The sequence below is a fragment of the Bos javanicus genome, chromosome 1 (genome assembly GCF_032452875.1).
Source record: "Bos javanicus breed banteng chromosome 1, ARS-OSU_banteng_1.0, whole genome shotgun sequence".
In the NCBI taxonomy this organism is placed as follows: domain Eukaryota; kingdom Metazoa; phylum Chordata; class Mammalia; order Artiodactyla; family Bovidae; genus Bos; species Bos javanicus.
The window spans coordinates 111,180,478-111,194,370 of record NC_083868.1 but is presented as its reverse complement, the minus strand read 5'-3'; the positions used below and the strand labels follow the sequence as shown (position 1 = coordinate 111,194,370).

The 13,893-nt window shown below is 41.4% G+C and overlaps 1 protein-coding gene across 2 annotated transcripts in view; it reads left to right on the top strand.

The window, feature by feature from the left end:
• KCNAB1 (potassium voltage-gated channel subfamily A regulatory beta subunit 1) overlaps positions 1 to 13,893 on the top strand; it is a 444,529-nt gene that overhangs the window by 313,659 nt on the left and 116,977 nt on the right. For both annotated transcript variants that reach the window (XM_061417766.1, XM_061417774.1), the window contains exon 2: positions 2,591 to 2,634. In XM_061417766.1, the coding sequence (XP_061273750.1) occupies positions 2,591 to 2,634 (44 nt within the window). The remainder of the gene's footprint in view (positions 1 to 2,590; positions 2,635 to 13,893) is intronic.

Here is a 13,893-nt window from a genome sequence, read left to right as displayed (position 1 = left end):
GCATTGGTAGGCAGATTCTTTACCACTGAGCCAACAGCGAAGCCCAATCCTTCCACTTACAGAGAAAAAAATAATAATCTGTGAAAAAGTTAAATAAAAACACCAAGGCTCAATGTGAGACCTATCACCACTGTATAAATAATTGTCTGTAATTGAAAAATCTTCTAAGGCTTTCATTCCAGAAAAGCTGGCCTGGGTGTTCAAACAGCAGTGGCAATAACATGGGCCAGGTTGAGTACTTGCTACTTTGCAGTTTGTATTGGCCGGCAGTTCCCAAGTTTCTCAAGTTTGGCCCTGCAAACCCGTATCAGAGTGATCACTGTCTCCCTAAATCACTGGCATAAGGGAACTTAGAGCAGGTCTCCCTACCTTGGGTGCTGAGATGCTGCTCAGTAAGTGCCCAGTGTCATAATCTCGCCCTTTTTGAGTTTGTTAGAAAAATTTCTTCCTCTGCATAATTTTCTGCACCAAGTTCCTGTTCCCTATTGTGCTCTAAGTCACTGAAAGATATTAAAATTACATGAAATTTCTTACCTGGATCTCTTCCCCCATGACACCCACATAGTTATGCAAGTGCAAGCCTGAGACAGCTCCTCCATGTGCTGTCAAGAACCTCCATGGGAGGACATCCCCCACTCTACAGTGATTACACGGTTGCTCTTCTGCGTCCCTCAGAAAAGGATAGAGAACTCCTTAAGGGTAGAGAACTGTGCCTTGTTCCTCTCTGTATCTTTATGATCTTACACATTGCTTTGAACATGGTAATCTGTCAATAAATCAGTAATTCATCAATGTCAAATATCTCTACCTGGAAGACTGTTATTCACTTATATATTTTCTTTGATTTTTTTGCTCTGGTGTAAGTCTTTTTTTATACTCCCCACTATATAGCTTTCACTCTATATTCCTACCCTTTAAAATCAGTAGACTTTTAGACCACAAAGCAAATCTTCTGGCTGTACATCCTGTGGTTTTCTGAGAAACTACTAAAAGAACAATTCCTTACGCAAATTAATTTCATGGGAGAGGTCCAAGTATTTTTCTCCTACTTAGCAGTTCAAAATATTTTTCACACACACCTTTATGCAATAGTTTCCTGCCAGGTAGACATATCCAATTCATATGGGAAATTTAGCACTATGTCTGTGACAGCATAAGAAGAGTCAGGAAGCACCAAAAATAATTATGCTTTTGCATTTGTTTACTGTGAACACATTAGCATACATTATCATGTTCCAGTCCCACAACAGCGATGCTGGAAGAATGGCATAGACATTGCTACCCCATTTTACTATGAAGAAATTAGGGTTAGAAAGGAAGTGATATCTCCAAGGAAGTCCAAGGAAGGAAGTGATATCTCCAAGGTCACCTAGCTGGTTGCAACAAAGTCACAAAAATCTGGATCTTTCAACTCCTCTCAGTGTAATGTCCTTTGAACCAGGCTAGGAAAGGAACTGTGTTGCTTAGGTGGAATTTTATAGACAGTAGCAAGCAAGGAAAAGAAATAGATGCAAAAATAAGAGCACTGATTACTAGCTCTAAAGAAATCAAACTGTAGGATAATCAAGAGAGAATTTGGAAGAACTGAGCTGTAGAAAACTTTTTAGAAAAGTTGGTTCTGTTTTGTTTGGATAGAAGCAGGGAGAAAAGCTATATTTTCATAAAAGCATCTGATCAGAAAGTAAGGAATACACTTTTCTACCGTGTTTCAATAACGTCAGCTTCATCTCTTCACAGTGGATCCCTACAAACTTCTATGAGATATCCTTTCTCTGAGAATTCGATTTCCTCTCTGATGGCATTAGGCAGATGACAGGAAGATGGGTTGGGTCTGGGTCTCCACAAATACCTTACAGTTAAGATTAGAGCACCTAGTTCTTTTTCTACTTAAAGAATGAAAATATATTTCCTCTCCCTAGATCAACTTTTAAGGATGAAAAGCAAAAATGTTGAGGAAAGGAAGAATCATTTAAGGACTGTCTGACCTTTTTGTAGGAATTTTGTGTAGTTTTTTAATAAAAGTAATCTAATTTAGTTTAAATAGCCTAAAGGATTATTTTGTATTTGTTCTTTTAATATTCCCTATCCATCTGTAGTAATACTTTGCTTTAAAGGTCAGTTCATCTGTTACTCAGCCAACAAATGTTTATTAAGGGTCCACCATGGGCCAGAATCCATTGATGAATGAAGAATGACTGACGGGTAAATAATCTACAAATCTTGCCCTCAAGAAGAGAGATATTACATTTGTAAGAAAACTGATAAAGAAGACCAAAGGGCTGAAAAGCTGTGTTTTGTGGGGACCCTTTGTTGTTGTGCTGAGCCTAAGGACATTTTGGACTTTAAAGCACCCAAATAGGGATGAAAGAGACTCTTCCCCAAACCACAGGCCTGCATCTGGAGCTCTGCCCCCACCACGGCTCTAGTCAAGAACAGTGTCATAAAAGGTTAAGTTTATATACCTGAAACTAACACAATGCTGTTAATCAACTATATTTCAATTAAAAAAATTTTAAGTGAGATTTAATACTCACAGATAAAATTCTACCCGAGGAAACGATGACCATGTGTTGCTTTATTTTTATTTTAGGAATCTTGGAAAATCAGGACTCAGAGTTTCTTGCTTGGGTCTTGGTAAGTACTCAGGGTAACACGTAGGGGTGAGCTGGGAGGTGGGAGATTGGAGGGAATACCAGGGAATGATTGGGGTGTAGGTCAGGACCCAGTCTTGGGAGAGAAGGGTCCTCCTGACCAATGTTGCCTCACTTCTTCTGAGCATACAACCCTTCTCCTTTCCTGCCCCACACAGCCCTCTGCCACTCAGGCCCAAGGGGCTACTGTGATCATAATGTCTTCTGGGGGCCTGTTAAGCAAAAAGAGATCTGATATTAAAGCACATCTTAGAGGAAGAGACTCCTCTGTTATTATTCCCTTTCTAACAAGGGTACAAAACCTCATGGCATGTGGGTGTATGCACAGTTCACCTGTGACATCATATGATTTTTTTCTGTCCTTATCTTCCCTTTCCCTAATTTTCTCATATTTTTCTATTTTAATGTCTTTATATACTCCACTATTCTTGCCTGGAGAATTCCATGGACTGAGGAGCTTGGTGGGCTACAGCCCGTGGGGTCACAAAAAGTCAGACACAACTGAGCAACTAACACACACACACACATTCACACATATACTTTTCTAATGTACCTTAAATGCTTTAGGGACAAGATAAATATTTAAAGACAACTAAGAAGAGATGGCGATTTTAACATCATAAGAATAAATCTGAAATTATAAAATCTGAATGTGAGGCTTGGGTCGTCATACAGCTTTTAGACATTCCCCAGATAAGGGAAAGGCCACTTTGCTGTTGAGGCAATTCAACATCATCAGAACTGTTTCTGTAACTGAAGAGAGTCTAGACCAGGATGGTAGCTGAGGACGTAGTGAGAGCTGGTCAGATTATAGCTGTGTTCTGAAGGTTGAGCCTGGCACATCTTCTGTTGGATTCTATTTCGGTTGCAAGAGAAGAGTCAAAGATGACTCTAAGGTTTTTTGCCTGAGCAACAGAAAAGATGGAATTGCCAGTAAGTGAGATGTGGAAGAATGAAGGAAGAGAAACTTAGGAGAGGAGAGAGCTGATTGATTTGGGACATATTAAGTTTAAGATACCTATTAGACATCCAAGAAAAGACATATATGTATATAGGCAAAAGGATATATGAATCTTGAGTCTAGAAGTGAGACCTGAGCTGGATGTAGAATGCTGTAGGAGTCATCAACATGTATATATTATATAAGCCATGAAACTGGATAAGAACATTAAAGGAGTGAGTATAAATAGAACAGAAAACAGAAGAACATGGTCTGTGACCTGGGAAGTCCATTAAGTTGAGAAAATGAGGAAGAACCAACAAAGAACATTGAAAACAAGCAGTGGGTTTTTGTTTTTGTTTTCAAAAAAACAGATGAGGAAAACCAGGAGAATAGGGAATCCTAGAATCCAACATTTCAAGGGGGATAGAGACAACCTCTGTCAATGCTGCTCATGAGTCAAGCAAGATGAGGGTCAAGAATTGATCATTCAGTTTAGCTACATGCAAGTCACTAATGACTTTGAAAAGATCCATTTTGAAGGAGTGAGGGGTTCACTGACACATGACTGGAATATGTTCAAGAGAGCTTATAAAGGACTGGCAGCTGCTTTTTTGATGACTATTTCTATAAAGAGAAGCAGAAAATGGAATGGAAGCTGGACAGGTAGGTGTGGTCAGAGGGGCTGCCCTAACACATGGAGGAAATGACAGCACATGCATATGCTGATGGAGAAATTCATTTGAGAAGGGAAAACAATGGTTAAGATAACTAGAGAAAAAAATACCTGGAATGGCTTCTGGAAGACACAAGAGGAGAGTAACATGAAAGAAGGCAGAGTACATGAGCTTTGAGGCTGGTAGGTGGATTGACAGGGTGACAGAAGCAGTATCTTGTAGAAGTTGTTTTCTACTGCTTCTGTATTCTCAGTGAAATCAGAAGCAAGGTCATATCAGCTATTAGCGAGGATGGAAGAGTGGTGTTGAAAGTTTGAGGAGAGAGAGAATTTCTAGGAGAGTAGAAGAGGGAATCGGAGAAGGCAATGGCAACCCACTCCACTACTCTTGCCTGGAAAATCCCATGGACAAAGGAGCCTGGTGGGCTGCAGTCCATGGGGTCGCACAAAGTCGGACACATCTGAGCAACTTCACTTTCACTTTTCACTTTCATGCATTGGAAAAGGAAATGGAAACCCACTCCAGTGTTCTTGCCTGGAGAATCCCAGGGACGGGGGAGCCTGGTTGGCTGCCGTCTATGGGGTCGCACAGAGTCGGACATGACTGAAGTGACTTAGCAGCAGCAGCAGAAAAAGAAGAGTGAATGGACCAAGGTAATGCATCAGAGTGGCTAGACAGCATTAAGGATCTGCTTGAGATTTGTGCTAATAAATTTGAAGAGACCATCTCCATGGTTGGGTGTTTTTCTTCCAGTCGTGTTCAGCCATGCAAGTCCAGGTGGGGTTTTACAAGGGCATAAGATAAAAAAGAGAGGCAATGATGCTGAGGGTTTATGCAAAGGGGTGATTGTAATGGTGGACTTTGGGGTTGAAGCTGAGCAGGTAGGAAATTGAGGACTAAAGCCAGGAAAAGGAGGAGACAGAAGGACAGTGAAAAGTGGGAAGGGTCAGTGAATTGTACATCCAGAGGACCAAGGGATTGTTGGAGTAAGATCCGTAGAGACAGTAGAACAGAAGAATAGAAAGTGGTACGGGGAGGGAGGTGGGAGGGGGATTCAGGATGGGGAACAGATGTACACCTGTGGCAGATTCATGTCACTGTATGGCAAAACAAATACAATACTGTAAAGTAAAATAATAATAATAAATTAATTAAATTAAATAAATAAATAAAGAGTAATAAAAATACAACTAAATCTCTTAGTGAAAAAAAAAAAGTGGTAGTTGAAAAGAAAAATTCTTGAAATTGAGATTATGGGGGGTCCTGCCCTTGTTAAAGTCTAAAGCATGTCCCTTGGGAAAGAGTGACTGAGGTTGTGCTGAATGCAAGATAAGTAGACCAGAAGAGGTCAAGAAGCTGAAAGACAAAGGTGTAGGGAAGGATTGATTACCTTTGAGGTCACTGAAATCACTAAAATGTATGGCAAAACTAATATGGGAGAGAGTGACGGTGAACCAGAGCTAAACTTTTCCTATGAGAAGGACTGACTAGGGATGAGTAAGTAACATGGGGGGACTGATGATGTGAGATTCAAAGTGGGTTTCATTCAGTTCAGTTCAGTAGCACAGTCATGTCCAACTCTTTGCAACCCCATGGACTGCAGCACGCCAGGCTTCCCTGTCCATCACCAACTCCCGGAGGCTACTCAAACTCATGTCCATTGCATTGGTGATGCCATCCAACCATCTTGTCCTCTATTGTCTCCTTGTCCTCCTGCCTTCAATCTTTCCCAGCATCGGGGTTTTTCCAATGAGTTGGTTGTTCACATCAGGTGGCCAAAGTATTGGAGTTTCAGCTTCAGCATCAGTCCTTCCAATGAACATTCAGGACTGATTTTCTTTAGGATGGACTGGTTGGGTCTCCTTGCAGTCCAAGAGACTCTCAAGAGTTTTGTCCAACACCACAGTTCAAAAGCATCAATTCTTCAGCGCTTAGCTTTCTTTATAGTCCACCTCTCACATCCATACATGACCACTGGAAAAACCATAGCTTTGACTAGATGGACCTTTGTTGGCAAAGTAATGTCTCTGCTTTTTAATATGCTGTCTAGGTTGGTCATAACTTTTTTTCTAAGGAGATTATCTTCATTGCCTCCACTATAGTTTGACCTCAGGTCAAGCAACAGGAGGGGAACACAGCCCCACCCATCAAGAGAAAATTGGATTATAGATTTACTGAACATGGCCCCGCCCATCAGAACAAGACCCAGTTTCCCCCTCAATCAGTCTGTCCCAACAGGAAGCTTCCATAAGCCTCTTATCCTTATCCATTGGGCAGACAGAATGAAAACCACAATGACAGTAAACTAACCAAACTGATCACATGGACCACAGCTTTGTTTAGCTCAATGAAACTATGAGCCATGCCATGTAGGGCCACCCAAGATGGACGGGTCATAGCAGAGAGTTCTGACAAAATGTGGTCCACTGGAGAAGGGAATGGCAAACCACTTCAGTATTCTTGCCTTGAGAACCCCATGAACAGTATGAAAAAGGCAATGTGGGTTGGGAGGAGGAACTGGGAGGAAGGTTTCTTGAATTTTGTGAGTGTGGAGGCTGGATGAAGCAATGATAGTGAATGAATAAAAGATAGGGGCAACTGATTCTGCCCCCTTTCACAGTATAGCAAAAATATTGAAGGCTAGTGATGCCTGAGTTTTTCTGATTCTCCTTAAATTATTATAATGTGGTTTGGGAAATGAAGGTGGTCTTTGTTCACTATAAGACTAAGGCAATTTGACTTTTGCTCAGTTAATGGCTCTTATTTTGTTAATGTTTACTTGTATTAGAAAGACCCTGTAGATTCATTACCAGGGATATTCTAACCTTTTTTTGAGACTGGTTAACAGACATGACTTAAAGGTAATCAAGTTTGCACCAGTCCAAGTACCTACAGTAATATGATATGATACTTGATTACCTTTAATGGCCCTTTTTAGGAGCTGTTAAAATATTATTGAAAATTCAGTACCAATAGTTTGGTTTCATGTAATAGGAAATAACAAAACTCACTTTAAAGCTTCTCAGCTATTTATGAAGAGCTCACCTGACTTAATTGAAATTCACTAGAATGTATTGAACAAAAAAATGTTATCACGGTAAAATTCCACATGTTAAGTCTTGTAGGCTTTAAAATATTTGGTTAGGTTTAAGAAATATGTGTTATGCAGGGAGGCAGTTCAGATGAATGTGTTTTTTTTTTTTTTAATGGTGTTAGACTTGAATTCATCTAGTTATTGTTTGAATGAGGGTGGGTGGGTAGAAGGATAACAAAATTACTGTTAGTGTTTCTTTCCTTAAGGAAAAAGATGTGAATCCCAGCCTTATTTCAGGGAAGCCTTTGAAGCTATGATGGACGTAAGTCTAAATTAAATGTATGTATGTTTCATTATATTGCTCTTAAAAGACTACTGAGGTGGCAGTTTAATTCTTAAAAACAATAAAATGAAAGCATAAAAAAAAAAAAAAACAGACATGACTTAGCAACTAAACAATAACAGCAACAACAGCAACAAATGATAAATAGCTATTCACTACTTATTACTCAAAGAAGTTAAGGACTATAGCAATTTAAGAAAATATGGATTAAGAAATGTAGTGAACAATCTAGACTTAGAGAATGAATTTATGGTTGCCAGAGGCAGGAAGGATGGGGGGGAAGGGATAGTTAGAGAGCTTGGGATGGACATGCACATACTACTATATTTAAAATGGATAACCATACAGCACATGGAACTCTGCTCCATGTTATGTGGCAGCCTACATGAGAGGGGCGTTTAGGGGAGATTGGATACATGTATATGTATACCTGAGTCCCTTCGCTGTTCACCTGAAATGATCACAACATTGTTAATCAGCTATACCCCAACACAAAAAAAGTTTAAAAAAAAGAGAAATACAGTGAACAGTCTTAGACAATTGTCTCATAGAATCAATATCTATAATGGAAAATATTTCATCAAAAGTACCTAGAAAACTCAACCAAAAGCCCTTAAGACTATAAAAATTTCAGGTACCTATGAAGTGCCACATATAAGTGAGTCTCCAGGGGGCAGACTAGTTTTTTAAAACTGTGTATGAGCTGTAGGTATTTTGGTGAATTTTTAAACAGACCTGATTCAGGAGCAAGTCCTGATTTGAGCTTTAGGGTTTTTTTCTAAGAGCTTGAACACTTGTGATAAGACATGGCATGAAAAAATAGGAGGAAACAAGAAAAGTTCATGGGATTGACTGGCTTCAATAAAAACAGGTAAACAAGGCTTGAATAAGTATCCTTTGAGAACTTTTCTGAGCTACCTACTTCTGTAAAACATAGGAGACAAAAAATTCATAGGAAGGAATAATGCACCAACTTTAGATAATTTTTCAGGCTCTGCATACCTCAGCTGTCAAATCCAGGTGGAGCTGGATTTACTGTTGTGGACTTGGGATATCAGCTCAGTTATAACATGTGTTGAACTGAGGCTTTGAAAATTAAGTATTAAATATTCCAAGCAATCATAGGATTACAGATGTCTTTTACTGAAGTACTTTGGAGAAGGACAGGCTGGGAATTTCTCTTCCTACCAAGCTTCCTTTTGCTAAACCAAGAGCATATGCAAATGGAAGCAGAAAGGTGAAATAACTCAAGGATGAACTGAAGATACAGCTAAAGGAACACAGCTCTGTCAACAAAAGAATAGGAGGTGGGAGTCAAGTGGAGACCCAGCTGTGAGCTGCTGTGGCTAGATTGGTTTGTAAATACACTGACCCAAAATCAAAGAAATTGATGGGAATGTAGAAAAGCCGCCAAAGAGTGATTGAGCATCATCTCAGTCTAGTGGGAAGTGGGATCATCTTCTGAGAGAGAAAGAGGAAAATTTATGTATTCATTCATTCTTCCACTCGTTCATTTTCAGCAAACATTCAGGAAACCAGGTATCATGCTAGCTACAGAGGTTATCAAGATGAGAACAGCAAGGCTATCAAGATGAAAACTGCTCTCAAATTGCTCATAGTGTAATTGGAGTCAGGCATGCAAAAACAGACAGTGCATTGGACGGATGCCATAATAGAGGGTACAGGATGAACCAAGCATGAAGAAGGTCTCCTGGGGAATCTGGAGCAGCTCCACAGGGGAGGTGCTGTTCAAGCTGAGACTTGAAGGGGGTCATCAAGTAGAGAAAAGGGGGGAAGGATGAAAGACAGAAAGAGCAATGTGAGCAATGGCCTGGAGGGAGACCCATGGAGTGGGAGATAATGGAGGAATACTAGTGTCTGTGTAGAACATTGGGAAGGCAAGGTATTGGGGAAGAGCTGAGCCTGGAAAGAAAGCTAGGCCTGATTAGGAAGGCCATCATTTGCCTCACTAAGGCATTGAGCTCTAGTCCTCCAGGTCTCTGGGGTTCCTCCAAGTCCTTCAGCCCCAAGGTCTCGGGGAACATCTGAGAGATGAGGTACAGACAGGAGACACATTTCCCTGCCCTCCTCCTTCCATTGCCACCACTTCAGCAAAGTAGCTCTACTTTTCTAAATGTGAATATGAATATAAGATTTTAAAGGTAAATTTAAATGTAGTACTTTAAATTAAAAAATTTTAATGTAGTATGTCGTAAATGACTTTGTTTTTTAGAACAGGAGTAGGTTCACAGCAAAACTGAGCAGAAAGTACAGAAATTTCCCCTTACATCATATACACACAGCTTCCCCCACTATCAACATCCCACATCAAAGTAGTACATTCATTACAGTCTTACTGTAATGAATGTATTATTATTATATACCGACTGTATTATTCATATATATCGTAAATGTATTATTACATTGACATACTGTTATCTCCCAAAGACTACACTTATATGTATAACTTTGGTGTTTTACATTCTGTGGGTTTGGACAAATGTCATAATAGATATTCACCATCATAGTATTATACAGAGTAGTTCACTGCCCTTAAAATCCTCTGTGCTCTGCCTATTTTTTTCTGACCTCTAACTCCTGGCATCCACTGACCCTTTTACTTTTTCCATAGCTTTGCATTTGCCAGAGTTTCATGTAGTATGCACATCCTATAGTATGCAGTCTTTTCATATTGGCTTCTTTTACTTAGTAATATGCATTTAAGTTTCTTCCATGTCTTTTTATGGTTTGATAGCTCATTTCTTTTTAGTGCTTCATATTACATTTTGAAGGAAAAACAGCATGCTTCTTCCAAAAGAAAAAAAAAAAAGTGTGCTAAAGCCCTGCTCCAGCTTGTGAAAAGCCATTGAAAAACTTGAATCAGGAGTAGGACATGATAAGATGTATTTGAATTGTTTTCTGGAAACGGTGTGAAAGCTAGATTAGAGGGGGAAAGAGTTGAGCCTGGGGGCAGATGATGAGGCAGTGCTAATAAAGATGGACAGAAAGAAGGTGACTTTTTTTTTTTTTTAGGAGGAAGAATAAACAGGACTTAGTGACCTTGGGTTCAGAATGAGAGGTCTCCATGAACAGAGTTCCGGATTGGGCATGTGGGAGGACAGGCTGAAATCTCAGCAGGAGGAAATGTAGGAGGGAGCAGTAAGAAAAAGGAAGAGGAGAAGCAGGAGCACCATTGGCTAGAGGAGACCCAAGAGCCTGCCAGCATCAGCTTCAGCTATCCAGGGGGCACAGGGAATGCTGGAGAGAGTGCCAACAACAGTAAAGACCCAGGAGCTTCTAACGGGGTGAACCCATGGTTGTCACTGAAGTCACCTGCAAATACAGAGGACTGAGGTATTTAGGCAGGTTTAGGACACCTGCCTCTTGGAGTCTCTCAGGCTGTATGCTCCCTGAGAGCAGAGATCACCTCTGTTTTGTTTTGTTTTTTTTCTACATCCCTGTTAACAGATCATGATATCTGGCAAGTAGTAGATGCTCAAAAATAGTTATTGAATAGAAGACTGGGTAAGTGGGTCAGTTGCTAAGGAATGACAAAAGGCACAGTGGGTAATAGTGAAGATCCAGAGAAAGGCAGAGATGATGAACTGCTGGGGTCCAGCCAGCCCAGGTCTTTGGCTTTCTCCAGCAGCGTATCAACACAGAAACAAAGAAGGCCAAGTGGAGCTGGGGGGTGGGGAGAGGGCATAGAGAGAAACCCAACACACACCAGGGACCAGGGGATCTACTGTATGCATAGTGACACGAGTCCAGATTGGGTTGGGGCTCAGAGCCCTCACTCCTGCAGATAGAAAGGGCATCTGCCCACACACATTAGGAGCAGGAAGTCCTTCTGATTCATGCCACAAGAGGTCATACCCCACAGTGGGCAACTGTTCCCAACAGGTGCTGGAAAGGGGCAGACTTCATCCTGTGCCACTCACTCTGAGATATACATGCCTCTATCCACTTAAGAGGCTGGCAAGAGAAAAGGTGTGTGATGGTTAATTTTATTTGTCAACTTGCCTGGGCCACAGGGTACCTGGATTGGTCAAACATTATTTGGGGTGTGTCATGAGGATGATTTTGGATGTGATGAATATTTGAATTTGTAGACTACATAAAGCAGATTGCCTCCCTAATATAGATGGGTGGCTCTCCTTCAGTTAGCTGAAGGCTTAAATACAACAAAAAGGCTGAGTCCCCTTGAACAAGAGGGGACTCCTCCAGCCTGACTGCTTCAAGCTGGAACACCAGATTTTTCTGGCCTTTGAACTCAAAAATGAAACACTGTCTTGTCTTGGGTACTGCAGCTTTTGAACTAGAATTTACACCATCAGCTCTTTTGATCCTCAGGCCTTCAGACTTGTCCTGAAACTATACATGGGTTATCATGGGTCTTGAGCTGCAGGTGACAGATATTGGGACTTCCCAGCCTTCGAAACTGGGACCCAATTCCTTATAAGAAATCCATCTCTATGTGTGTATGTATACATATATATATATGGTATGTATATATATGTGTGTGTGTGCATATATAATTTCTATATATAAAAATATACTTCTATATTTTATTATATATTATATGTGCTAGTCGCTTCAGTTCAGTTCAGTTCAGTCGCTCAGTTGTGTCCAACTCTTTGCGACCCCATGAACCGCAGTACACCAAGCCTCCCTGTCCATCACCAACTCCCAGAGTTCACCCAAACTCATGTGCATCGAGTTGGTGATGCCATCCAGCCATCTCATCCTCTGGCGTCCCCTTCTCCTCCTGCCCCCATTGCCTCCCAGCATCAGAGTCTTTTCCAATGAGTCAACTCTTCACATGAGGTGGCCAAAATATTGGAGTTTCAGCCTCAACATCAGTCCTTCCAATGAACACCCAGGACTGGTCTCACTTAGTCTTGTCCAAATCTTTGTGACCCCCTGGACTATAGTTCACCAGGATCCTCTGTCCATGGAATTCACCAAGCAAGAATACTGGAGTGGGTAGCCATTCCTTTCTCCAGGGGATCTTCCCAACCCAGGGATCAAACCTGGATGTCCTGCATTGCAGACAGATTCTTTACCATCTGAGCCACCAAGGAAACCCATTATATATTATAATTATATATAAAATACACAAATATTACATATAAAAAGATATAGCAAGGAATTTTATAAGAAATTATAAGATTCTATTTCTCTGGAGAACTCTAACTAATAAAAGCATTTTGCTAGTTTTGTAAAAATATCACCCAGGTGCTTGTGGCAAGGCAAATAGTCAGGTATTTCTAGGAAGTGATCAAGGTTATGGGAAGGTGGGAAGAGCACAGATGGGGGGTATGTGATCACTTGCTCAGTTTTCAGCTGAGCACATTTGGAACTTCATGCAGGATACCATCATCCTCTAAGGAATCCTCCTGGGCTGTTCCCTGGTCAGGAGGCATTTTATGCATTCCTGCCAGACTGGGCTGGGCCTGGATCTAAACAGTGAAGAAAAGAAGGAACACCTATGCCTTCAGGGCCCTGATTTCTACAAACCTCAAGGCCGTTAATTCCCAGGCAGAGCAAACTGAGTCCATGATCATCCTGTTCTGTGTTTATTCAGACAGCCCTTTCACGCTTCATCCTTGAAGGGACAGAGTCCTAAGTGAAATATTTGACATCTTGGAGACACTGAGTCTCTCAGGAGGTGTGTCTTCTCAACTCTGGCTGCACAGCAGAATTACCTGCAGTGCTTTTTACAATGCAGATAACCAATCTCCACCCAGACCTTTTGATTAAGAGTCTCCCAAGGCACAGGTGTTTTTAAAAGACTGTTCCGACGATCCTGAGGCAGTTGTAGGATCGGAACTCGTTGTCCTCACCAGATAGAAGGCGATAGTGACATGCATGGACTGGTGACTGCTGAACCAGGCGGTGGCTACACTTTCTATCTGCCTAGCTGGCTGCTGTACTCAGGCCCAGGCCTCGGAGCTGGCTGAGGCCTCTCCACCTGAACTGCAGTCGCCAAGAGGAAAACCTGCCCAGCCCAGTGCTGGCCTTGGGGTTCTCTGGAGCCTATGTCCTGGGGAGGCTCCTGGCGTAGGCAGGTCGAGCTCACCTCCCCTTCCACTTAGCACCTGACACCTGGGCCCATCTACTTGGTGCCCTGCCCCAACTAAGGGAACCTTCCAGAGCCAAAGCAGTGAATATTAAGCCCAAGCCATGTGGGCTTCTTCTTAATGTGTTGCTATGTGCAGAATGTGCTCCTAGCTGTCTCCCTCTGC